This window comes from Geotrypetes seraphini, chromosome 10 (assembly GCF_902459505.1).
Source record: "Geotrypetes seraphini chromosome 10, aGeoSer1.1, whole genome shotgun sequence".
Taxonomy (NCBI): Eukaryota; Metazoa; Chordata; class Amphibia; order Gymnophiona; family Dermophiidae; genus Geotrypetes; species Geotrypetes seraphini.
Genome location: NC_047093.1, coordinates 104161359 through 104188205, shown reverse-complemented (window position 1 = coordinate 104188205; position 26847 = coordinate 104161359). Strand labels below are relative to the sequence as shown.

The 26847-nt window shown below is 45.1% G+C and overlaps 2 protein-coding genes and 1 pseudogene across 3 annotated transcripts in view; 2 read left to right on the top strand and 1 right to left on the bottom strand.

The window, feature by feature from the left end:
* Positions 1 to 4947, bottom strand: part of PNPLA7 (patatin like phospholipase domain containing 7) — an 864087-nt gene extending 859140 nt beyond the window's left edge. Inside the window, exon 1 of the mRNA XM_033959965.1 lies at positions 4848 to 4947. The gene's annotated coding sequence lies outside the window, so the exon portion shown is untranslated. The remainder of the gene's footprint in view (positions 1 to 4847) is intronic.
* Positions 414 to 7790, top strand: LOC117368545 (annotated as a pseudogene).
* Positions 4494 to 23649, top strand: MRPL41 (mitochondrial ribosomal protein L41). 2 transcript variants are annotated; one of them, XM_033959964.1, is made up of 2 exons: positions 4494 to 5103; positions 23120 to 23649. In XM_033959964.1, the coding sequence occupies exon 2, from the start codon at positions 23129 to 23131 to the stop codon at positions 23537 to 23539; it is 411 nt and encodes a 136-aa protein (XP_033815855.1). In that variant the 5' UTR covers positions 4494 to 5103; positions 23120 to 23128; the 3' UTR covers positions 23540 to 23649. The 2 variants fall into 2 exon arrangements, with proteins under 2 accessions (XP_033815855.1, XP_033815854.1); XM_033959963.1 differs by having other exon boundaries at positions 4501 to 5107.
* Positions 23650 to 26847: the final 3198 nt, after the last annotated feature.

The window sequence follows — 26847 nt, the reverse complement described above, 5'->3', positions numbered from 1 at the left end:
GAATTTCCTGAATCCTGATTGGAAGGCAGATAGGGCTCCTTGATCGTCGATGGAGAGTAATTGGTTTAACACTGTTTTCTCCAGGATCTTAGAGACAAAGGGTAGGTTGGAGACAGGTCTAAAGTGCATGACACATTAGGGTTGAGTGTTGTTTTTTTCAAGATCGGCATGATAACCGCCGACTTTGAGTTTGAGGGCACTACTATGCCTGTTTGTAATGAGGTGTTGAAGGATAGAGGCTACAAAGGCGTCTTTCACTGCCATTAGGAGATGTGGCGGACAGTGGTCCTGGTTGGAGCCAGAAGGGTGAATTGTGTCTAGTATTTAAGTGATGTTGTCGCAGGAGACTTGATGGAAGTTAGTTAGGTTCCCAATTGTGGTTTTAATTGTTTTATTTAAGTTACGAGGGAACAATGGCAGAGTCAAGGTGAGACTGTATTTTGTTTACTTTGTCAGCAAAGTAGTCTGATTTTCGTGGTCATGTTCAGTGTTAAGGTACTGATTGTCTCTTTGTGATGTTGTGAGTATCTTTTTTGTTAATTTGAAAAGATTTTTTTATCTATTGCAGGTCTTTGATAGTTGTTCAGCGTAGTACTTCTTTTTAGCCTCTAGGGTGGCTTTTTTATATTCTTCATGTAGTTCCTTCCATTTGGACCTATCACTGTTAAGTCTGGATTTGTACCATTTTCTTCCGCTTGCCTTAGTTTTCTTTTCTTAGTTCTTAAGTCGTCAGTAAACCAGGGGGAGGAATATTTGCGGGGATAGTATTTGATTTCTTTGACTGGAACTAGTCTTTCATACAGGGTTTTTACCTCAGTGTGCCAGTCCATGGCAGCTTCATCAACAAATTGAGAGTTTGAATTTGATAATCCTGCTAGGTTAGCAAGGCCTGTGGAGAGATTTTCCAGGTTGACTGCGTTGTTGTTGTACATCATCTTAGGTTGGGGTTGCTTCCTGGTTGATGGTTGCTTAGTTGTGTAGGTATGGTAGAATGTGATCAAATGGTGATCAGACCAGGGTATAAGTTTGGTGGTGCAGGCTGGGGTCTGTGTGTTGAGTAAAGTGTCTTTTTGAGTAAAGATTAAGTCTAGGATGTGGCCCCAAGAGTGAGTCGGTGAGGAGACCATTTGTTGAAAACCTAGGTCTGACAGTGAAGTGATGAAATCTGCTGGAGCTCTGGTGTTGTGTGGGTAGCTTGTGAAGTTGAAGTCTCAAAGTATAATGATTTGGTTGTGTGTGATGACCAGTTTGCTAAGGACAGATAGTAGGTCATCTAAGACAGTCATTGGAGAGTGTGGTGCTCTGTATATCAAAGCGAAGGTTAGGTCTCTGTTATGGTCCACCAAGAAGGTGAGGCACTCTAGTGCATCTAGTATGATGGTGTCTATCAGTCTTCAGTTGAGGTTGGACTTTAAGATGGCAGCTACACCTCCACTTCTAGTGTTGATGCATGAGTAAGCTATTACTTGGTATCCTGGAGGGCACAGCATACCCAGGGTAGTCCCATCATTGTCTTTGAGCCAGGTTTCAGTAATTAGGAAGATATCCAAGTTATTGTTTGTGAAGAGGTCATTTAATATTGTATCTTTGTTGCTTATAGATCTTGCATTTGCCAGTGCCATTTTGAGGCTACTGGGTGTGGTGATAGGGATAGGGCTAAGGTATTGGGGTCTGTATGGTAAGGATTTCCTGTGGGGAAAGTGACACAGGTCACCATATCTACCCTAGCCTGTGATGACTGGTATGGGGGACTACTTGCTGATAAGGAGAGCAATTGGCATTAAATAGGACAGCACAGCTTGTGGCCTTGGTATCATGAAGGCAGTGTAATTTTGAGTGGGAAAGATGGTCAGGTTAGGGACACAGGATTTTTATAGGTTTGATTTGGTTGGGTAGCAAGTGGAACGTGTTAGTGATGATTAGAAGGTGTCTATATATGTAGTGGTTGCCTAGGGATGGTTGGGTAGAGGGGAGGGTGGGAGGGTCAATGTTGCGTTTGCTGAGTGGGTATGGAGACTACCTTGAAAGGTATCCTATATGCTGTCAAGGGGTGAAGTTTTATAGAAGAAAAGAGTCTCTGATAAAGGAAGAGATAGGGGAGGAGTGTATATCTCCTGTATATCCAGATATTTACTCTACCTGTATATCCAGATATACAGGTAGAGTAAATGGCTGCTTCAAAATTTAAGCAGTCTGTTTTAGGAGGAAGGGACTGATAGAGAGATAGCCATCATGGGATACAGGTAAAGGAAGAGATTACTGTTAGGTGTTTGTTTAGATATGTTTTTGACTATGGGAAAGCAAGTTCTTAGTGTGATTCAGAAGGGTTATGCCTTGCTTTGCTTACTATAAAGGTTAAAACCCCTCTTCACAACCTATGATTTCAAAATGGTTGTTCAATCATTGCTCCAGTTAGACTACTGTAATTTGTTATTTTTGGGTTTGACGAAAACCAAGCTGAAAGAATTGCAGGTACTGATGAATTTAGCAGCTAGGTTGATTAGTGGGATTTCAAGAACAGCATATATAACTCCCATATTAAGGTGTTATCTTTAGTGCATCAGTCTGTATATCATTTTGTGCCTGTTTGATTTCAGGATCTTTAGAAGGTCTATAGACCATTGTGAGCTCTGAGATCAGACGGTAGTATTACATTACATTACATTAGGGATTTCTATTCCGCCTGTGCCTTGCGGTTCTAGGCGGATTACATTATAGAAGATATCTGGACAGTTCCAGTAGAATTACATTTCAGGATAGGAGTATATTACAGTAACAGTAAAGAGTTATGATACTTCAAGTTCACAGAAGATAATACTTGTCACAGAAGTTATTACATATAACAGAAAATAGTGTATTTTGCAGAGGTAATACTTGGCAACTCGATCGTTTAAATCGGGTGTAAAGTAGAAGAGTTACATTACATTTTAGGTCACAGACAAAGAGATAGTATAGATGGGTGTTTCCGAAGTCGTTGGTTGGGAACTCATTGGGTGGTGGTTAGAGTGATGGGAGATATTTTTTGAACAGTAGTGATTGATATCTCAATCAGCTGTGAATATAAGGTATGTGGCCATGCAATTAAAAATGTTCTCATGTGTCTTTATGGAATAAACTACAGGGTCAATTAAGATTACCCCCTCTTCTAAGAAATTGCGCTATGAGCGTCAGAAGCAGCGCTGGTCATTCAGCGCGGCTCTCTGTGCTAAAAACTGCTAGCGCAGTTTCGTAGAAGAGGGGGATATGTTTTGATCATCATAGCTTTAAGAGATTGTTTAAAACAAAGATATTTCTTGATGCATATCTGTGAATTGCTCCCTTGAATTTTGTTCTAAATTTACCTGTAATGACAGTGAAGGATGATATTGAGGAGTCCTCAGGTTGCACTTTCTAAGTTGTTTTGAATTATTGTAAAATGTTATGTATGTGTTATTGTTTTATGTATGTTATTTTGGAGACCGCTAAGACTCCAGGTGGTATATATATAAAAATGAATAATAAATATCTGGGTGGATCCTGGAAGATCTTATGCTTTTGGTGGGGAAGGATACAGGTATTTCCAACCTTACTGGTGGTGAATCCAGGCAGATACAGCCCTTCTTTGGGTGAGGACTGCTGGATTCTGGCATATCCTGAAAGATCCTTCCTGGAGGGGAAGGAATGCTGGATCCTGGTATATTCTGGAAGATCCTGTGCTTTGGTGGAGAATTTTTTTTTTTTTTTTAGTTCAATCTTTATAAAATTTTAACATCTTACAGAATAATGCAATTCACAAATATATCATTACATATGTATACATAAAGAAAATATATATATTTGTATCAGCCCAGCCAGGAGACGAGAGGGATCTCTCCTGTCCCGGCCTACCACTAGACCATCAGAGGTGGAAGAGGAGGTGGGACAGGGTGCAGTGCAGAGCCTGGCAAGTAGTGAGGGGGCCTGGCTGCATAGCCTGGCAGGGCAGGGAGGGAAGGGGGCTGGGTGCAGAGCTTTGCAGGGCAAGGAGGGAAGGGAGCTGGATGCTGAGCCTGGTAGGGGAGGGCGTGAGGGAGAAGACACTGGGTGCAGATCCTAGCAGGGTAAGGCACTTGAATATTAAGCCCCCATCTTATATTCGAGTCAACCATTTTCCTCCTTTTTTTGGGGGGGGGGAAATTGGGGGTCTCGACTTAAATTCGAGTATGTACGGTATTCTCCCCCTGAAAAAAAAGTCCCTGACAGTTCAATATGTCTATTTTTAAAACTTCTAATTTTAAAAGAGTTTGAAAAAGTTTCCGCATTCTAATTGCAAGGAGCCCTTGATAATTATTCATGCTGTCAGGATCACCGCAGGGGTCACGTCGTCTCTGGAGGCTCCAGTTTTCAGAGTGTACAAGTTCCACTAATAGCACTAATTAGGGACCCGGCTGAGAGCTGTTGAACGAGTGCGCCACCTACAAGTGAATCATGGACTCACATGTAAAAGCAGGCGCTCAATTAAGAGTGAAGTGGATGTTTGGGCAGATGAGAAGTTTCAGGAATAGTAACAAAACCTCGCGGGAATGGAGATCGATCTCATTTGTCCCCGTGTCATTCCCTAGATGGGAGTACATTGTTTGTGAATAGAACCCGGCGGGAGGGGAGACTAGAAGATAAATATTTTAAATTAAACTCGACGGTGGTCCCAGAGTAATCAGAAACTTTCCACCCAGAGAACCGCCGCCGAGCAAAGGAATAAGGACAAAATCATTTAATATCGCAGACTCACTGTCGGAAAACCACAAGGAGTATTGGCTTATCACCCTACCTCACTTTTTCCCCACCTCAAAGAGCTTCAGAAACAGAACCCCAAATTGCCTAATCCCTACCTCGGCTCACTCCAACTCCCAATAACTTTCGGTTGTTTAAAGACCGTAACTAACAACCCGTCCCACACTCTTCAATTACGCTCTGCCTTCTCAATTGCTCGAACGAGGCTGCAGTAAAGTGGCTGCTGATTGGTGGTTAGTTGTGGCAGCCAATTGGATGAGGTCTTGTTGCACGCTCGGTGGTTGGTAGACTGTGCCTGAGAGATCGGCAGAGCTACTTTTGTTGGCGTGTGTTGCCTTTTCTTTGTGGAGAAAGGTTGGTAAGTTATGGCCAGGGCGTAGTCAAAATGGATTTGCCTCAGAAAGGGAATTTTGCATATAACTCGTGCAGTGTTTAAGCTTTATATCTTGTCATTCTTTTAGGGTGTTTGCTTATTGTGGAATTCAACCAATGTGTACTCCCTCACCACAGAACAAGCACAGTAGGGGCAGTAATGTGTCTTTGAAGAAAATTTAAGTATAGCATTTGATTGGTTCTTTTTCTCCTGTTTAACCTTGTATCTCAAAAATTGTAATCTTTAGCTATCCTCGGGTTAAAAAGTGTCCTGTAACGTCCCCAGCACAGGTTTTTCCTGCACACTAAGAGGACCTGGATAAAAGCAGGATTCTATGGATCTTCTAAGTATCACCTTAAGAACAGATTGTAACTTTCCTTTGGCAGCCACTGCTGATTCCGGTATGGGGCAAGCCCTCATGCTGACCTGTTTGTTATGTCATGCTCTTTGCCCTGTCCTAGCCCCATGACCTACAGTTCACCTTTGGGGACAGGATTAAGCAAAATGAGGAAAGAGCAGGTCTTTGTTTCCAAGATGGCATCCACCTGGATCCAGCCCCCATTGATTCCAGGAGGGCTGCGTCCACCTGGAACCGGCCCCCTTTGATTCCAGTAGGACTGCGTTCATCTGGATCCCATCCCCAATGCTCCCAAAGCCTGGGTAAACTTCTCTTTAGTGTACTGTACTGACCACAAAGCAACTTTAGGAAACAGTAACTCTATTAGGAATGGCCATAACATCTGAATATGTCATATAGGCTAGTATATATTGTTTCTTCAACATATTTAGAGAATGGGAGTGTTGTCAATGACCAGTAGGTGATAGAGGGGAGTCATGCCTTATCAATGTTCTCCCTAGAGCCTTTTAGCTGGGCGCTCCGCCCAGCTAATTTAGATGACCGTCCGGCTGTCATCTCAGTCTCAAATCCTGCTGCTCAAATTTTTTTTTTAAACACCCTCTCACCGGCTTGGGGATTCCCCAGGCACAGCCTGAAGAGCTGGAAGTTCAAACATTTGACTCCTGCCTCAGCCTGACTTTTTTTCTATTGCAGAGCGGCGCACAGATGGTGTACTGTGATTTTGAACCCACAGCTGACTCCTTACACGTGGGTCACTTGCCAGCTATACTTTCAGCGCCATAACCCTATAGGAAGGCTATTACTCCCCTGCAGATTTACTTTGTAAAGTTCCCATTGCTGAAGCCCAGTCTGTCTACCTGTAATTACTTCCCCCCCCCTCATAAATATTAAGAAGTGAATGGGCGCTTCCATTAACACTCCCTCCCCGGGTCTGCCTGGCAAGAAAGACCGAGGCTTCGCGGCTTGACTAGGCCCAGGCCTGCTCTGTACCGTTAGCGATGAGCTTGGCCAAAAGCTACTTGACGAGCTCGGGGATCTGCTCCCACTGGCACTCGGAGTGGCAGCACTCGATCTTCCTCTCCAGCCGGGAGTCCGACCTCTTGGTGGCCATGGTGGCTGCGAGCCGCACCAGGCCAGTGAGCAGCCGGGCTCCGGAACCACTGCGGCAGAGTGCAGCTCAACGCAGGGAGGTCGCAGCGGGGGTCGGAGACCGTCGACCAGATAGCAGCCTGAGAGGGGCGAGTCGGGGGATCGAAAAGAGCGCAGGAGCAGCGAGCCATGTACAAAGCCACGCTGTGAATCTGAACTTCAGCTGCAATTAAAAAAAAAAGGATCTAATCTAAATGTAATTACGTTGAAAAACTGCTACTATGATTAACTATGTCTATAGCGCTACCAGACATACGCAGCGCTGTACAGAGTCGCAAACACAGTCCCTTCTCAAAGAACTTACAATCTAGACACAGACAAACAGGATATCGTGGATACTGTTAAGAGGAACTATTGCTGGTTGGGTTGGAGGGCAGAGGGAAAAGGTGTGAGGCAGCCTGAGTATCCTGAACTGCGCCTGGTATGAGGAACTTAGAGCCATGGAGTTTCTGGCCTCGATGGGTTGTCATTTTCGCATGGGCACGCTGCTGAGCTGGCTTAGTGTGCAGTCTCACCTACAGAGTCCAGAGGGCATGAGCCTAGTTGAATTTGTCTATCAGATGTTCCAGGCCTATGACTTCTACTTCTTGCACCAGCACTATGACTGCTGGATCCAGATTGGTGGCTCTGACCAGCTGGGCAACATAATGACAGGCTATGAGTTCATTCAAAGGGTAACAAGGCAAGATGTCTACCAGTTCTTTGTCCGACAACATGAATCCTGTGTAGAAAGACTTTTGAAACTTTTCACTTTTTTTGCCTCTTCCGGAGATTGTGCACATCCTGGACATACACAAGAAAGAGCCAGAGAAGCTAGGGCCTCAGAAACGCCTTGCAGCAGAAGTAACCAAGCTTGTTCATGGCAAAGAGGGGCTGGCATATGCCAAGAAATGCACAACTGCACTCTACCACAGCAGTACGGATGCACTGGAGGCCATGAGTGATCAGGAGCTGCAGGAGCTCTTTAGAGAAGCTCCATTCATAGAATTAATGCTTGAACCTGGAATGACAGTACTGCAGTGTTCTCCCAAGCGTGTTTTAGCCAGGTGCTCCGCATCGAAGCCGCACACCAATCTTCTTCCCTGCCCCTACTCCAGGGGTGTCCAACCCACAGCCAAACAAGGAGTTTTGTGTGGCCGAGCTTCTCCCTCCCGTGGGTAGTTTTCTGGCTGGCTTCCTTGCTGCAGTTGTCCGCGGGCGTCGTCGGCTCCTCGTGCGTGATCTGCGGCTGTGTCAGAAGCGTTCCCTCTGATATCAGAACGTCAGAGAGAAGGCTTCCGAATCAGCCATGAATCGTGCGCGAGGAGCCGACAACACCCGCAAATGACTGCAGCAAGGGAGCCAGCCAGAAAACTACCTGCCAGAGGGTGGCACAGAAGGGAGGGAATGTTTCCAGCACAGGCGCGGATCGCCAACGGCCATAAAATAAATGCTTCCAGCACAGCCACGGATCGTGTGAGGAGCCAGCCATCACCTCCCGCAGCTTTCACCAGAAAAACGATTGCAGCATGGGAGCCGATCAGAAGGTAAATGCCTGCCGGAGGGAGGCAGAAGGTCATGTTGGGACTTGAGAAGGAGGGAGCACTTTGGACAAATGATGAAGGAAGGAGGGAGGGCACATGAACCAGAAGAATGGAGGGAGGGAACAGTGTTGGAAGAATTGGGTGTCAGAGAGGGAAAGATGGTTCACATGGAGAGATGAAGAAAGAGGAGAACTAGAGAGAGGAGGGAGAGAGAGAGAATTATTGGACACGGTGGTGGGAGAGGAGTGAGGTAGAGATGCATGGGCTTGGAGAGGAGGGGGAGAACATGCTGGGCCAAGGAAGCCTCCTGGACTGGGTTGTTTTTTTTTAAAGTACAGAGGGGGAAGGTATTAAAAGAAGTGCCAGATTGGGCGTGGTGGGGGGTAGAGCTTATGGGGCCAGAAACAGAGGACAAAGAGAGAGATGGTGGGCAATGGTCTGAAGAGAGAGAAGTTGGACCTGGGGTGGTGTGGAGGAAGAGGGAAAGAGATAATTGAAGGGAGAAGGCTTTGGAAAGAACAATGGATTGGTTGAGATGAAATTCTGAAACCACTTTAGGGAGGAATTTAGGATGAGTACGGAGGACCACCTTGTCATGATGGAACACAATGAATGGTGGATCAGCAACTAAAGCTTGCAGCTCACTGACTTTTCGAGCAGAAGTGAGGGCAATGAGAAACACCACTTTTCAAGTGAGATATTTCAGATGAGCCATAGACATTGGTTCAAATGGAGGCTTCATCAATTGAGCAAGAACAACATTGAGGTCCCAAATCAATGGAGGCGGTTTGAGAGGAGGTTTGACATTGAAAAGTCCTTTCATGAATCTGGAAGCCGCCAGATGAGCAGAAAGGGGTTTCCCTTCAATAGACTGATGGAAAGCAGCAATTGCACTGAGATGGACTCAGATCGATGTAGACTTGAGGCCAGAGGCGGATAAGTGCAAAAGGTAATCTTAAACAGAAGATAAGGAGGAATGTTAAGGCTCCTTATTGTGATAAAAACACTACGTAGAAAATCTTGTCCATTTTTGGTGATAGCATTGTCTAGTGGTAGGCTTCCTAGAAGCCTCTAAAATGTCTCATACAGGTTGAGAAAACTGAAGAGGGGTTATGTTGAGAGGTACCAAGCTGTCAGGTGTAGAGACTGCAGGTTGGGATGAAGCAGAGATCCCTGACTCTGTGTAAGCAGAGATGGAAAAACTGGTAGAAGAAATGGTTCCCTGCTGCTGAGTTGAAGTAGAAGGGAGTACCAAAGTTGTCTCGGCCACCGAGGAGCAATTAGAATCATGATGGCATGATCGTTCTTCAACTTGACAAGAGTCTTGAGAATGAGAGGGAATGGAGGGAATGCGTACAGGAAGAGATTCGTCCATTCCAGAAGAAAAGCATCTGCCTCGAGGCGATGAGAATATAAACTGGTGCAGAACTGAAGCAGTTTGTGGTTGTGGGGAGCTGCAAAGAGATCTATCTGAGGCATTCCCCACTGTGAAAAAATGTGATGAAGAGGTGAGGAATGGAATGTCCATTTGTGAGGTTTCAGAAGACGACTCAAGTTGTCCGCCAAGCAATTTTTCTCCCCTTGGATGTAGACAGCTTTGAGGAAGGTGTTGTGGCAAATTGCCCAGTCCCAAACCTTCAGAGCATCTTGACAAAGGGAAAAAAATCCCGTGCCTCCCTGTTTGTTGGCATAGTACAATGTGACTTGGTTGTCTGTCCGAATGAGGACTACCTGGTCATGAAGAAGATGTTGAAAAGCTTTGAGAGCCTTAAAGATCGCTCTGAGTTCCAACAGATTGATGTGACACTGACGATCTGTACTGGTCCAGTGGCCTTGAGTACGGAGTCCATCGAGATGAACGCCCCAAGCGTAGGTCGAGGAATCTGTTGTTGAGGACCTTCTGATGGGGGGGGGGGGCATTTGAAACAGCAAGCCTCTGGAGAGATTGGAAGAGAGCATCCACCAGCGGAGACTGTCTCAATGAAGGAGTGATTGCAATGTGTCGAGAAAGTGGGTCGCAAACCTGCGTCCACTGAGATGCCAGGGTCCACTGAGGAATTCTGAGGTGAAGTCTGGCAAAAGGAGTCATGAGTTCTCTGGAGGCCATATGACCCAGTAGCATGTCTCTCGCTGAGATGGAAGAGTGGGAAGACACTGTATGACAGAGTTGAAGGAGAGCTTCCAGACGTGGTTGCGGAAGGAATGCTCTGAGTTAGATAGTGTCCAGAACAGCTCCGATGAATTGTAGATTCTGAGAGGGTTGAAGTTGTGATTTGGGAAAGCTGATTTCGAATTCCAAACTTTGTAGGAACCACGTAGTCCGTTGGGTCGCTACAATAATCCCCTGAGATGTTGAATCTTTGAGCCAGTCATCTAGGTAGGGAAATACCTGAAGACCATGGTTCCTTAGAGCTGCTGCTACCACCACCAGGCATTTGGTGAATACTCTGGGAGAGGAAGCCAGGCCAAAGGGCAGCATTCTGTATTGATAATGCAGATTCCCCACCTGAAATCTGAGATATTGACAGGAGGCCGGATGAATGGGAATATGAGTATAGGCCTCCTTGAGATCCAGAGAGCATAACCAGTCATTCTGATCGAGAAGGGGATAAAGGGATGCCAGCGACAACATTCAAAATTTTTCATTGACTAAAAAGTTGTTGAGAGCCCTGAAATCCAGAATGGGTTGCAGATCGCTCGTCTTCTTCGGAGCAAGGAAGTAATGGGAGTAAAACCCACTGTTCTGCTGTTCCAAAGGAACTGGTTCGATGGCACTAAGACAAAGCAGAGCTTGAGCTTCCTGAAGAAGAAGGGTGATCTGGGATGGACTGGAAGGATACTCTCTTGGAGGAAGGTCTGGTGGAACCTGAGTAAAATGAAGAGAGTATCCTTCCCTGATGATTGACAGCACCCAGAGGTCGGAAGTGATGGTCTCCCATCGGTGGTAAAAATGATGGAGACTACCTCCAATAGGGGGAAGAGAGGTCAGAGACAGAACGGTGGAGGTTATGCTCTGTTTTAAACAGTCAAAAAGGCTGCATAGCCTTAGGTGCAGCAGAAGGTTAAGATTTCCGTTGCTTCTGATTCTGCTGTTTCTTAGTAGGGTGAGTGTAAGGAGCCGCTCTCGGAGCAAAATGCCTCTGGAAAATTGGAGGAGGGTGTGCAGACTTGGCAGGAGCTGGCTTGGGCTTTGGCCTGACAATAGAAGCGAAGGATTTTTCATGTTAAGACAATTTCTTGGTGGCTGCCTCGATAGATTCATCGAAGAGGTCATTGCCTGCACAAGGAACATTAGCCAAGCGGTCCTGAAGATTAGGGTCCATGTCAATGGTACGAAGCCAGGCTAGGCGGCGCATTGCTACAGAACAAGCAGTCGCCTTGGCAGACAACTCAAAGGCATCATAAGACTGAAGTAGATGTAATCTGAGTTGTAATTCAAAGTACTTTTGAGTATCTAGATAACTGAGAAATTTAGGAAGAAGATCAATGAGGAACTTGAAATAAGTAACAAAATGGAGAGAGGAAGTGACATCACCGATGTGGCAGGTCACAAGAGGCTGAAGCTCCGTCGGGGCCAAGGCACATTTGCATGATTGTGCAGTGATTTACGCTTCAATTTTTCCTCCCTCACCCTCCCGGGGTGGTGTGGCATGGCGACTGCTACTCGCCGAAAATTGGACCCTTCTAGAGCAGCGGCCGGCAAGTTGGGTCTGGGACCGGATAAATCGCCGGTTTCCACTGGTGGATCCAAAATGGCTGCGGACTCGCCTGCAGCGCAGCTTTCTGATATGCAGACTGCCGGAGGAGTGTGTGGACTCTCTGAGCAAGGAGGGTTTGCCGAATTGCTGGCGAGCCTTCGGGAGGATATCCTTTCTATCCACATGGATATCAAACAGGCAGTAGTGGATATCAAACAAGATTTGCACGATATCACCCGTCGGCAGGAGGAGTTGGAGAAGCGGGTGGATGCGGTGGTGGAGGATGTAATTGACACTCAGGGTGCGGTGGCGGCCCTTCAGAAAGACGGGGCGGACTTATGGGAGAAGATGGAGGATTTAGAAAACCGTACCCGGCGGTGTAATTTACAGTTGCGTGGAGTGCCTGAGACTGATTTATATAAGGATGTGCGTAAGGTCGCACAAGCTATTTGTGAAGACTTGTTGAGCCTGGCGCAAGGTGATGCTACTGGAGGACCTGCATTGCATGTTGAACGAGCGCATCGTGCCCTGGGTCGGGCACAGGGGAATTATCCCAGAGACATTGTGATCTGTTTGTACTCCTATGATGTTAAAGCGACTATTCTGCAGACCGCCAGGCAACGCAGTGATTATCAATGGCAAGGGCTGTCGATTACTATATTTCAAGACTTGGCTGCGGCTACCCTGAGAAAACGGAGAGATTTTCAGGGGGTGACCCGCTTTTTGCGACAGGCTGGCTATAAGTATAGGTGGCAATTCCCCTTTGCGATGGTCCTGACGGGACGGTTCATAAGAGGGTGAAAACATCTGATGAGGCATGGACTGCCCTGAAAGAGCTGTTGGGTGATAAGCTGCCTGCGGAGCTGTCTGGTGCAGCCAGTGGGAGAACGGACAAGGACCGCCCTGCACGGTGGCAGTGAGTGAGACCGCAGGGTTCCAGGAGAGGAGAGCTTGGAACAGCCGGGGGGCGACCGCCCTGAAGAAGCAGTGTGGACTTTTGTTGGACTTATTGTAGACTTCCTGTTCTCAGGTCTTAGTTTGGGAGAGTGACTTGGGATCTCTCTGGGGGGGGGGTTGCTGTTTTGAGTTCGGGGTGCGTGGTCATGGTGGTTGTGTGGCTGATCGCGTGGGGTTGTGTTGTTTGAGTGTGAGGGTTTGGGGGAGTGTGGGGGAGGTCGGGAGGTATGAATGGGTGCTTGTCAGAATGAGCAATTGGTGGGGGCCCTGCCATTGATGGGTCTTCCTTGTTTAGTCGGCTTTGGCCATCTATGGGGTTGGACAGGGAGGGAGGGTGGGGGGAGGGTTTGGGTGGGTGGGTGGGGATTGGGTAGGTTCTTTCTCATATTGTGGGCTACATGACTGAAGGGGGGACTGCAGCTGGGGGCTGGGCCAGCTGCAGCCCAGATTGCAGTGATGGGGTTTTTGGGAAAGGGGGTAGTGATTTTGTCATGGTTAAGGTGGTGACATGGAATGTGGGAGGTATTAACTCCAATATTTAGCAACATCTGCAACGACAAGGTTGATGTGGCCCTGTTGCAGGAAACACATTTAGATGCGCAGGAACATAGTAAGTTGAAACGGTGGTGGGTGGGGAATTATGTGGCGACGGATGGGGTCGACAAGTCAAAAGGGGTAATCATTTTATTTTGTAAGGGGGTGGTGTCTAATTTGGAGGTTTTGGAAATTGACCCGGGTGGGCGTTATGTTTTTTGTAGAGGGGAGATTGCTAAACAGAAATTGATCCTTGGCTGTTTGTATGCTCCCAATGTATATGATCCCATGTTTCAGAAAAGGGTGCTGGCTTCCTTGATGCCCTATCAGGGGGAGCAGTTGCTCCTCAGGGGGATTTTAATGCGGTTTGGGATCCTAGTATTGATTGTTCTGGGGAGGCCGCCTCCCTGGGGCACAGGGGTTGCAGAGTTTGAGCCACATGCTTGATCTGGTTGATGTATGGCGGCCTGCGGCTTAATTTGTCCAAGTCAGAAGTGTTGGCTTCCTCGGTCGATATTCAGGAGGGGTGGGGGACTCAGTTTCCTTTACGGTGGGCTAAGGGGGCTTTTCGGTATCTTGGGGTATGGATAGCCATGGATGTCAAGGGCTTGTATAAATTGAATGTCCCACGTTTGCTGCAGACTACGCGTAATTGGTTGGAGCGTTGGCATTCGTTGCCCTTATCGTTGTCAGGGAGGATTCAGTTGCTTCGGATGATGATTTTGCCCAGATGGCTTTATTTGTTTCAGACTCTCCCCCTGTGTCTTCTTAGGAGGGATTTGCAGACTGTGCAAGGATTATTTTCTCGGTTTATATGGGCAAGCAAAAAAGCTAAGCTGTCGTTGGTGTGCTTGCAGGGAGGGTGGGGGGCGGGGGCGTTGGGGTTGCCTGACATGCAACGCTATAATTATGCTTGCTTATTACGGCTTTTAGGGGATTGGATGTTGGGGTCTACTAAATTTACCCCGGTGCAGATGGAGCAGGCTTATTATGCGCCGGCTCACCTATTTTCTTTGTTGCATTTAACGCGTGGACAGTTACCGGTGCATTTGCGTTCCAGTTTGTTGGTGAACTCTTTGCAGGAGGCTTGGAGCTGGCTGGTGAGTCACCTGGATGGTGATCCGGTGGTCACTGACCAGATCCCGCTGCGGGGCCATGCTCCTTTTTCTCCGGGGAATGAAAATGTGTTTTTTGCTAATTGGGAACGGGAGGGGGGTTTGGAAGTTGGAGCATGTGATGGAGGGTGATTTGGTAGGGTATGATAGTTGCGGGGTTGGGTGAGGGATAAATGGGGTAATAGATTTGCCTATTGTCAGTTGAAACATTTTTGTCTTTAGATCACGATCATTTATGCACAAATATGGGCACTAGATTGCGGGATTTTTTCCATATTGAATTTGGGGAGGAACTTTTGGTTTCATTGATTGCCAAACGCTTGGCGCGGGTGGAACCGTGTAGAGAGTTAGCTCGTTATAGGAGGGGTTGGGAGACTGATTTACAGGTGTCTTTACGGGATTAGGATATTTTAGCTCATCTTAAGGGAATTCCCTCCTTGACACGCAGTGCGGTTTTGCGAGAGTGCTATTATAGGGTGCTCTATCGTGCATATTTAATGCCTCAACAATATTACTGTGGAGGGGCTCTCACTATGATGTGTTCTAAATGTGGGGTGGGTGAAGAGACTTTTGGTCATATGTTTTGGGGGTGTAGCTTGGTTCAGTTGTATTGGCGGGAGGTCCTGCATTTTATGCGGGCGGTGCTTCATCTTGCCCTGGACGGCACCCCGGAGCAGTTGGTTTTGGATCTCCCTGGGGCCTTGGGGTCGTTGGGAGACGCGAGCCGACTTTTGTGTCGGAAGCTCTGGTGGCGAGGAAAGATATTTTGAAATGCTGGACTTCTGATACTCCTCCTGGGTTTTGGCTTTGGAGAGTGGATGCGCATCAACTGGCATGTTGGGAAGCCAGAGACGCGAAAGGGTCTCGGAAAAGGGGGCAGCTATTTCTGAAAGTTTGGGATCCGTATATTTGGCAATTGCACCCTAAGGGTCGCAGTCTTCTTTTGAATGATTTGGGAGAGGTATGAGGCGGGAAGGGATGATTGGGGAGGGAAGGCAGAGCGGTTTTGGGGGCATGGTGGGATAGTGTGTGTTGTGGTAGGGAAGGGGTTTCCCTAGTTCTAAGGGGTGGCCTGTAGGTTGGGAGTTGTTTATGGTTGCATGAAGGATGGGAGGTTGTGGCCTGTATTTCTGGTGCGTGGGAATTCTCAGAGTCCAGATTTCCTGTTTCTTGGGTTTTGAAGGTCATTTGGGTCCGGGGCTCCCCTTTCCCGATTGTTGTTGTGGTGGGTTCGGGGAGATGGGTTGGGGGGGAATTTGGGGACAATGTTAGTGTTGTTCCTTCTGTATTTGTTTGTGTCTAGTGAATTTTCAATAAAATTGTTTCAACACTAAGTAACAAAATAGAAATTGTAATTGAGGACTTTAGAGGACATCAAGGCATTTTGGTAGAGGCGATGTCCAAACTTGTCCATAGTTTTCCCTTCCCTTCCAGGAGGAACAGTAGCATAAATCTTGGAAGGATGGGACCTTTTCAAGGAGGACTCCACAAGTAAGGATTGGTGAGACAACTGCGAATTCTCAAATCCTTTGCAATGTAGAGTTTTATACCTGGAGTTCAACTTGCCTGGAACTGCAGGAATTGCATAAGGAGTCTCCAGGCATCGTGTAAAAGTCTGAGACAAAAGCTTGTGAAGAGGAAGCTTAAGTGACTCTGCAGGAGGTTGAGGAAGATGCATGACTTCGAGGTACTCCTTAGAGTATTTAGAACCAGCATCCAATTGAAGATCCAGGTCAGCAGCCATCTGCCGAAGAAGAGAAAGATAGCTGATCCGCTAATGCCTTGCCTTGAGAAGGACTCGAGGACATCAAGGCAGCCTGGGTTGAAGATGAAGCTTCAGCAGGAAAACAGGCATCAAAAGAGAAAGGAGACTTTGACGAAGCAATAAAAACTGCTGAGTTCTCGAGGTCTGGAAGCAGGGACCTCGATCAAGGAGTCAGTGGTCTAGCCTGTGCTTCCTTCAGGGCAGCTCCATCGATACCGGGAGCTGCCCCAACGCCGGATTTGACTCTCGCAGCAGAGGGAGACCTTCGGGCAGCGTGGGAGCCCAGCTCCGCCACCCGAAACCCCCTGCAGCTCTTCTGCCTGTTTTTCACCGCTTCAGGGCAGCTCCACTGATACTGGGAGCTGCCCCAACATAGCCTGACCGTCCCGTTGCAGGGAAGAGGCTTCGGGACGCGTGGGAGTCCAGCTCCGCCTCCCGAAACCCCCTGCAGCCCAGTTTCTGCCTGTGCTTCCTTCAGGGCAGCTCCATCGATACCGGGAGCTGCCCCAACGCCGGATTTGACTCTCGCAGCAGAGGGAGACCTTCGGGCAGCGTGGGAGCCCAGCTCCGCCACCCGAAACCCCCTGCAGCTCTTCTGCCTGTTTTTCACCGCTTCAGGGCAGCTCCACTGATACCGGGAGCTGCCCCAACATAGCCTGACCGTCCCGTTGCAGGGAAGAGGCTTCGGGACTTCTCTATCTATCTCACTTTATTACATATTTATGCTTTTTGCCTACCTTACTGCATTGCTTTAACCAGACTATCCTGTAAAAAAAAAAAAAAAAAAAGGCTATATATTCTAATCTCCCAATTCTTTTACCACTTAATCATCCCTCTCTGTGCTCACAACCCCTTCCCCCCCCTCCCCCTGAGCGCGGAATCATGGCATGGCCTAACTCCCATCAATGTGCAGCCCTGCTTCTACTTTATCTCATCACCCTTAGAATATGCACTGCAGACCCTTATACCACAACCCCCATTCCTGTCCACATCTCCTTATACCGCTTGGTAAAACCAAAAGTTCCTTCAGTCTCACCCCACACTCCACAGAACCAACCTAATACCAGTTCATCCCCTAATCCCCCTCCCTCCCGCCACCCTCACAAGCTCTACCCAAAAAAACCTAGGTTGCTAAAAAAATTAGCCTACTCTCACGATTACCCAGTCGCCCACTCCAACCAACAGAACCTACTAGGTTTCTACCTAAATATTAGATCACTGAGAAACAAAGCCATTCTGATCAAAGACTGGCTGACCGAAAATAACCCCGACTTTGTCCTACTCACTGAAACCTGGTTGCACTCTGACAAGGATATCATAATCAAAGACTGCCTACCCTCAGGATATAAGATTCTCTCCCTGGCCAGAACCTGGGGAAGAGGAGGAGGTCTAGCTATAATCTTTCGAGACCACCTCAATTGCTCTTTACTAAACACCAAGTCCTCCCCTAACTCTGAAATACTAGCCTGCTCTCTCAACTCCAAATCCCTGTCCGCCTCCCTAACTATCACCCTAGTCTACATCCCACCAAAAAAATGGAACCTAGCCAAAGACGACTTCGCGGAAGCCTTACTCACTAACTCCCTAACAAGCCCATACAACCTTCTATGTGGGGACATTAACATCCACCTAGAACAGCTAGATCAACCAGAAGTATCGGATTTCTGGTCACTCATCACCCAACTAGGCTTCTTCAAACCCCCCCTATCAAAACTCATCAAAGAGGTCATCAACTAGACTTGGTGACCTTCTCCTCCAAAGTCCTATCCAGCCCAAAATTTAATTGGACACATGCCAATTGGTCAGATTCCCTTTGGTCCGATCACAGAGTCTGTGACTTTTCCATTGTCTGCCAACAAAAACACTCAAAAAATGGCAAAACAAGAAACATCAAAACCCTCACCACCAGGGGAAAGATAGACCCAGAGGAATTCTGGGCCCGCTATGAAAAGAACACAAAACCTAGCGAAGAAACAGAACAACTTATGACAGACTGGATCAACGACAGCACAAACATTTTAAACGAAATAGCCCCCATAAAAACCCGCCAAATCAGAACCACAAAGCAGGAGGGATGGTTTGACACAGAACTATTACAGATGAAGAAGGACCTTAGAAAATCGGAAAGAGTATGGCGAAAATCAGAAATCCAGGAGACTCAAACTAAAAATCTATAAAAACCTGACCAAAGAAAAACGTAAAAAATTCTATTCACACAAAATAGGTGACTTTACAAATAACAGTAGCAATCTCTTTAAGCTAGTTAATGACCTATACCACATCGAGACACTCACCAACAACCACGAAGATTCCACATTAACCGCAAACACCTTAGCTGATTTCTTCATCTCCAAGACCCAAAAACTAAGATCTGTTCTACCTGCCTCGACTAATCCCCTTGAGCTTTTCCCCATTCTTTCTGACACCGGCATATACAAACCAGACCAAGGGTCCAGAGCAGATCTATACTGGAACCAATTCAATATACTGGACTGGGAAACCTTCAATAAATTCTACAACAAATACTCTAACTCCTTCTGCAAACTAGATACCTGCCCTCCAAATGTCATGAAAACTGCACCCATCCATTTCAAAGCCAACATGTTATCCTGGGTGAACTTTCTACTTTCCTCAGGATACTTTCCACCTGAGCAAGGCCATATTATGTTAACCCCAATCATAAAAAACACGAAAGAACCCCCAAACGCCCCTTCTAATTACAGACCTATCGCTAGCATTCCTCTATTCACCAAAATAGCTGAAGGGATAGTAAATGCTGAACTCACCGCATACCTGGATAAATTCAACATACTATGTGACAATCAATCGGGCTTTCGAACTGACCACAGCACTGAAACCATTATTGCAGCCTTATTCGACTACTTGCACACCCTCTTTAGCCTGGGCTCCAGCGCCTTGATCCTTCAACTCGATCTGAGCAGTGCGTTCGACCTAGTAGACCACAACATTCTCCTAGAATGCCTGACCCACATTGGCATCTCCGACCAGGTCTTCAGCTGGTTTCACGGATTCCTACGAAACAGATCCTACAGAGTTCGCAAAAACGATTCCTCCTCATCTAGCTGGGTTAACTCCTGCGGGGTGCCGCAGGGCTCCCCCCTGTCCCCCACACTATTTAATATCTACCTCGCCTCCCTGGGGAACCTCCTTCAAAACCTCAAACTCAAATCCTTCATCTACGCAGATGACATCACAATAGTCATCCCACTCACCACCTTCTCCCCAGATCTACTAGCCCACATCACAAGCATACTTAATCAGATAGAACTCTGGATGCAATCCTACAGATTAAAACTAAACCCGGACAAAACAAAATTCTTCCTAGCCTCCCCCAATGAAAAAATCAAAGTCTCCACAATCCAAGTGAAAGGCTTGGTCTTCCCCCTCGAACAAACATTAAAAATACTGGGAGTCACTCTAGACAAACATCTATCCCTAGAAAATCACACGGATCTCACTGTCAAGAAATGCTTCTCGGTGCTCTGGAAACTGCGCACCATAAAAAAATACTTTGACGACTCCTCTTTCCGCCTTCTGGTACAGTCCTCTGTCCTGAGCGTACTAGACTATTGCAATGTCATTTATCTGAGCTCCACAAAGAAAACCCTTAGGAGACTAAAATTGATCCAGAACACTGCCGTCCGCCTCATATTCGGCCTGAACAAATGGGACCACATCACACCTTTCTACCACCAACTGCATTGGCTCCCCTTCGAATCCAGAGTCCTGTTCAAATTTGCCTGCTTCTGTTACAAAACTGTTTTTGGCCTATTACCTAGATACCTCAATCACCATTTCACTCTGAACCACACCAACAAGAAATCCCGCAGAATACAGCTGTTTGTCTTCCCATCCCTAAAATTATGTCATTTCAAAAGATTTCTCGACAAAACCTTTGCTTACCAGGCAGCCAAGCTGAACCCCTGGCTTGCCCAAATGATACTCGAGGCCCCCTCTTACCTTAGCTTCAGAAAACTTCTCAAAACGCACCTTTTCCATGAACAGGCCTTTTAATCCCCCTTGCCCCCTATTTTCTCCCCTTTCCCTCTCTACCCCGCCCCTTCGGCTGTCCCTCTCTCCCTCTCGCTATATCTTATCTTCAACCCGTCCTCCTGTATTACCGTTACCTCGACCTAATCTCTTCAAAGAGTTCCCCCCCCCCACTTCATTGCCTGTATCTTTGTCAAAATTTTGTAAATCCGTGTGCTATCACGGACCTTAATTAATGGATGTAAACCGCCTAGAACTTTACGGGTATGGCGGTATACAAGAATAAAATTATTATTATTATTATTAGTAGAGCTGGAAGGCATAGATCGAAGCTTAGTGGAAGAAGGATGCTCTTTGGAAGAAGAGGTATGCCTGGAAGTATGTCTCGAGGAAGGCCCTAATCATCGGTGAGAGTGGTGCTTGGAAGCAGATGTCGAAGATCGAGGAGACTTTGCCCTGGAGATGGAAGCAGACGTTGCTACCAATGAATGGATAGGGCTAGAAGCTGTGGATCGAAGCTCAGAAGGCTTGATGGAGGAACCTCGAGGCACTCCCAAAAACTCTGCTTCTTGTATGGAGTGTGATGATTCCAGTCAAGGCACTTGCAAAGAATCTGCTCCTTGCTTCACGTGCATAGATGCCAGACCAGACACTCGCAGAGACTTTGCTCCCTGCATAGAGTGTGTAGTCTCAGCCAGAGGCATAAGAAGAGGCTCGACCTCGCGGGAGTCTACAAAATAACCAGGCTGGATTAGAGTAGCAAGCTTCAGTCCCATATTAGTGAGGAACTGAATGAATTGCTTCTCTAACATAGTCAGGAAAGAAGCCGGCAAGGATGGATCCGCGTCTGAAACCGGACCACCTGCTGGCTGGAGGTTCCACAGAGGCAGTGGAAATGTGCTTCGACTTGGAAGTCTTGGCCATCTTGATTACCACTGCTGGAACCTTCTGCTGAGCTATCTGACCTGAGGATGCAGGGGAAGATACAGCAGGTGTAGTCGAGGTAAGAGCCACTGCAAACGAAGAAGGTCTGATGAGGCTTGAGGTCGGAGTAGTGGAGGCAGAAGGACCCTCAGTCGAAGGTGGGACAGAGGCCACTTTCGAAGTCGGGGAAATGGTCGAAGAATCCATCCCGAAAAGCTCCGCTAAAATCCGACGACGTTTAAGGGCTCGAGGTTGAAGAGTAGCACAGTGCTCGCAGGACTTCGGTTGATGGTCCGGCCCAAGGCACTTGCACCAACGGTGTGGGTCCGTGAGGGAAATCGCACACTGGCACTGGCTACATTTCTTGAAGCCCGTTGCTGGACGGGACATAGTAGGAAAAATAGCCACCGCAAAGTCGAAGCCGTCGCAAAGTCGAAGCCCATGGGCTGCAGCCGAGCGGCCTGCCCCGGCAGTCGAACGGAAGAAATAATTTTTATTTTTTTTAACTAGAAATAAAAGAAAACAGTGATTTGTGAAGAAAATAAATACAAACCGCAGAAAGAGAAAGCATGAAGTAACAAAGTTAAATGCAGAGAGTCAAAGACGGACTTCTCGGCTCTGTGGAAAACTGAGAACTGAGGAGGCGCGCCCTGCGCTGGGCGGGAAGGCACTCGCGCATGCGCGGTGCGGCTGACTCAAAACTTCTAGTTTCTACAAGCAAGTCTGCTTGCGAGGCTTCCGCAACCGGGTTCCGTCGATGACGTTGCCCATATGTGAGAATAGGCTGCCTGCTTGTCCTGGGATAATAAGCTATATCACTCTCAAAGAGAGGAATATAACTTATAAAGAAATATCAATATGGAGAAAATTAGCTTGCTTGATTAAAACTTAGTTCTAATAATAATTAAATTTAAAAGACCAGGATTCAAAGCATTTGCAAATAAACTAGAATTTTATTTCTCATTGAGTAATTTTATTCACACTATCGGGGTGAGTCTACTCTATTGCATATTTTGCTGCTGTGTCTAAATTCAAGAAAGCATAGGACAGGCATGCGTGGGATCTCTTAGGGAGAGTAAGAGATAATGGATACTACAGATGGGCAGACTGGATGGGCCATTTGGCCTTTATCTGTTGTCACATTTCTATGTTTCTAACACAGGTCATGTTTTGGCATGTGGCAAAAAGCCTTTTTAAGGAGTCCACAAACAATCTAAATGACAGCCCTTCAGAAATATCGCTTACAAAAATGTTAAAAAGAACAGGTCCAAGAACCAAACCTTGAGGCACACCAATGGTGTTGGATGCCATCTTTGCAAAGAAAAATAAAGAGCTGTCCTTCGCATCCCATGTTTGTTTGCCTGATGTTTCCTGCTACGTTTTTTTGCTAATTTTTAAATTATACCCATGCCTAATTTAAAGTGTTAACAATAGTGGCTGATCCTTTTAAAATTTTTGATGGGTTTTTATCATAGTTGCCCTTTTGAAAATTTAAATGCTGCTTTAGTATATTTCCTAAGTGACTTTACTCTAGTTATTATGTCATAATTGATCAGTTTTGTTAAGGTATTATGGATATTAGACTAATAAGAGTCTTAAGATTACATAGTATATGTTGTGATTTATTTAGTGTTTATCAACAAGTATCAAATTGATAAAGCCAATCACTTGCAGATGAATATATTTTGTAATGACAACTCCCCTCTTATTCCCTTAATTGGAATAAATTACTATAAATTATTTCTTTTGTGCCAGATTCTTATTAATATAGTGGTGAGATTGTCGTATTCAAACTTAAACAAGCCAATTAACCTTTACCTGTTAAAAATGACATTAGACATGGTCAGGATGACAAATTAAAGTACATTTTGTAAAGAATGTATAATGTAAATTGCTTGTTAAGGAACAATTCCTCTAAGTATTTGTCTCAGCATGTTCACAAATGATCCCTTTGATTTTTCAGGGACTTGCAATGGGACTGCTTACCAATATTGCCAGAGGCCTTTTACGTGGTGCAGACAGGACAGCTGTACATACAACCAAACGGCGTGGCCCCAGGGCTGCCCCCAAGTGGAAAGAACCCAACCCAACTGGATTTTGCACACCAAGTGCTAAATTCATCAAAGTAAAGGAAATGGTCCCTGAGTTTGTCGTGCCAGACTTGAATGGATTCTACCTAAAACCATATGTTTCCTACAGAGCCTCAGATGGAACGGAGAAACCTCAGACAGCTGAAAAACTTTTCATGGAGGTTGTTGCACCACAAATGGAGAAGGATATAAAAGAAGGCTCTTTCAGTCTTAACAATTTAGAGAAGTATGGATTAGAACCAACACAAGAAGGAAAGCTTTTTCAACTGTATCCCAAGAATTATGCTCGCTGAGCAGCAGCTCAGATGTTTTCAATAACTCTTGCTTTCGTCTGTTAAACGTATAGCTATTTTGTTGCTTTTTTCCTCTTGCTCTGGCTTAATAAAAATTATTTTAAAAAAAAGATTTTAATCGGTTAAATGGAATTAGCAACAAAAGTCAGCTTTATTAAGCAGGCTGTCTAAACTCTGCTATAAGCTGTTAATATAGAAGAACACTTCCTTACTTCTAGAAGAGTTAAATCTTTTGAATATCTGCAATTCTATATAACATTAGATGAGGCAGCTCTAGAGCCAAACCATAAGAGAGAAGTGTGCTAGATCTTCCATTATTACCAGGCCATGATAGAGAAGATTTATTTTGTGCAGGGTCTCTTGGGACACTATAGCAGTGATAACTCAGCCTGGATGAAATGTTTTTTTGAACAAACAAAAGAAAAAGGAGTAAAAGGGTAGGGTGGATGAATGATCTTCCAATCCAAGCAAGAATAAGCAAGAACTAAAGAGGCCAAATAGTTTATTGGTATACAGTAGTCCAAATGAAAATGCATTAAAAGCACCCTCACACTTTTCTTTTAAGCTGAGGGAAGAGTCCTCCAATTGCATTACTTCCAGTAGGAGGTGGTGCTTAAATACTGTGCTTTCAATTGATAGGACCAAGCAGCTTACCTGGAGCCCTGCAGAGCTTCCTTGTCCTTCACTATTGAAACTGTAAAATTGAAACATCATGTATATGACTTCCACTCATCTTAGAGGAAACTGCTCATAAACAGATGTATCTAGATGAGCTATTGCATGGAACAACAATTGATTCCTGCATCAGGTGTTAAAGCATCTACAAGTAACAAATTTAGACATAAACTAATACAATGCAAATAAAGGAAAAGCTATATAGTAATTAATTGGAAAAGCATATAAAACCAATGTAAAAACTAGTGATTGTTACATATAATATAAATACAGTATATGCAATGTGCAAAAAAAATACCATATACAAACATTAAAAGTATACACAAAATGTGTTTTTACTAGACAACAACTCAACTATATATTATAAATTGCAAATCAGTTTAAAGAATGTCATGAATAAATAGTACAATAAAATGTTATGTTAATCTAGTTTTCTAGTGCGCCTTTACTTGTTCAAGGTCAGATTACATTACAAGAGGTTGGGCTAGTTACCCAGGAAGTTACAACTGATACAGACTTTAGAATTGAAAGTACAGGTAAATCAGTACAGTTATTAATATAGTTAAGTCATAGTTACAGATATCTTTTGGAGGCACCCTGGAGTAGGATGGCCAACTCTTAGGTAGTCGGGGGCATTACCTGTCAGGATCTTAAAGGCAATGATTTAAACTTGATCTTTGAGGTTTAAGCACAGGATACCTTGTCCCGGCCCAACATGGCTACCTTGCCAATAACGCACACAAATGTATGCATTTTCATTAAAAATAATATTTATTCAATTTATATTAAAATTGAAATTAAAATGCCAGTTAATTAAATACATTTCTATAAAACATAACCCCATCATTGCCTTTTGTATGAGGAAGATCCTTTCACACTGGACTTAAATCAGCCCTGCTTGTGGAGAAGGATCTCCAAAGAAAAAGAGTTGGGCATTTTTTTATATACTATTGAAATGACTGGTGACACGTCATCTCAAATTCATATACTTGGTCAGCACATTCCCTTAGAAGGCATGATTATTTCAGACAAAGAAAATTCCTGAGCTTTGAAACTTAACAGTTTTAAAGAAAGTTTTTAATAGTAATAACAGTTTATATACCACAGGACCGTGAAGTTCTATGCGGTTTACAATGATTAAAAAATGCTACAAATTGAGTAGAACTGACAAGTTAAAACTAGTGAATAGCGGCTCTAGAGATCAGTTAAAGTGGAAAAGATATTGTACAAATCAGCTGCCTAAAGTACTTCAGGAACAGATATGTTTTTAGGTGTCTCCTAAATTCCCCATAAATATTAGCAAGCATAATAAGTAATTGTTCCAGGTCTTTACCCCATAATACTTGATATGAGAGAAGATGTTGATGGTGGAGATACAAAATTCAAGTGTGAGCTTCTCTTATATCTGTTGGTTGGGAAGGAGAAAAGGTCATTTATATATTTAGGGGCTAAACCGAACAGTACATTAAAGCAGAAGCATCCAAACTTAAACTTCACACGTGCCTCTATTGTCAACCAAAGCAGGAAGGAGGAGTTACATGGTCAAACTTTTTCAACCCAAAAATCAGTCTGACCACTGCATTTTGCACCAGTTGTAATCGCTGCATATTCTTCTGGGAAATTGCCAGATAGGTGATGTTACAGTAGTCAAGTTGGCTCAGTATAAGGGATTGAACTAAAATTCTGAATGATGAAGCATTAAAATATGCTGTGATGGACTGAAGCTTCCAGAGAGTAAAGAAACCCTTTCTAACCAAAGAGTCCACCTGGTCTTTCATGGTTAGGCCCTGGTCCAGTATTACACCAGAACCTTCATAGTATGTTGAATAAGGTAACTAAATTTATTGATGCACAGTGAAGTTTTTGTATCAAGTGGGTGAGATGAAGCTACAAAGAATTTTGTTTTTCTGAGTTAAACTTCAGTCTAAATTCAGTCATCCATTGTGCCATCAAGTCTAGTACTTCTGTTGCCATAGGAGTAACTTCAGAGAGAGAGGTACCAAATGGGATAATGATCTTAAAGTCATCTGCATAGCTGAATACTTTAATCCCCAGCTGGGTCAGTTGCGCACCTAATGATGACATGTAAATGTTGAAAAGCAATGGGGATAATGGTGACCCCTGCAGAACACCAGATGGATTACTCCAGGTATTGGAGAGATTGTAATTAAAACGTACTTGATAGGTGCGGGACATAAGGAAACCTTGGAACCAGTCTAGCACCTCTCCTATGATACCAATTGCATCTAAGCATTGTAACAATTTCCCATGGTCCACTAAGTCAAAGGCAGAGCTCATATCAAATTGCATAATCATGGCATTAAGGCCCCTACTAAACAAGAAACATAAATTATCCAAGATGGCTGCAATTACTGTCTCAGTCCTAAACATAGGTCTGAATCCGGATTGAGTTTCATGTAAAAGAGAGAACTGGTCAAGATATTCCATCAATTGGGTATGTACCAATCCTTCCATGATTTTTACAAAAAATGGAATGGATGCTACTAGTCTGTAGTTGGTTACTGATGCTAATGATTCTTTATGATTTTTTGGAATTGGGGTTATTATAATATGACCATTATTAGTAAGGAATTTTCCAATTTTTAACTTACCGGTCAAATAATTCAACAAAG

Coding starts and splice junctions, on each gene's coding strand:
- MRPL41 (XM_033959964.1), top strand. CDS start 23,129: ATGGGACTGCTTACCAATATTGCCAGAGGCCTTTTACGTGGTGCAGAC.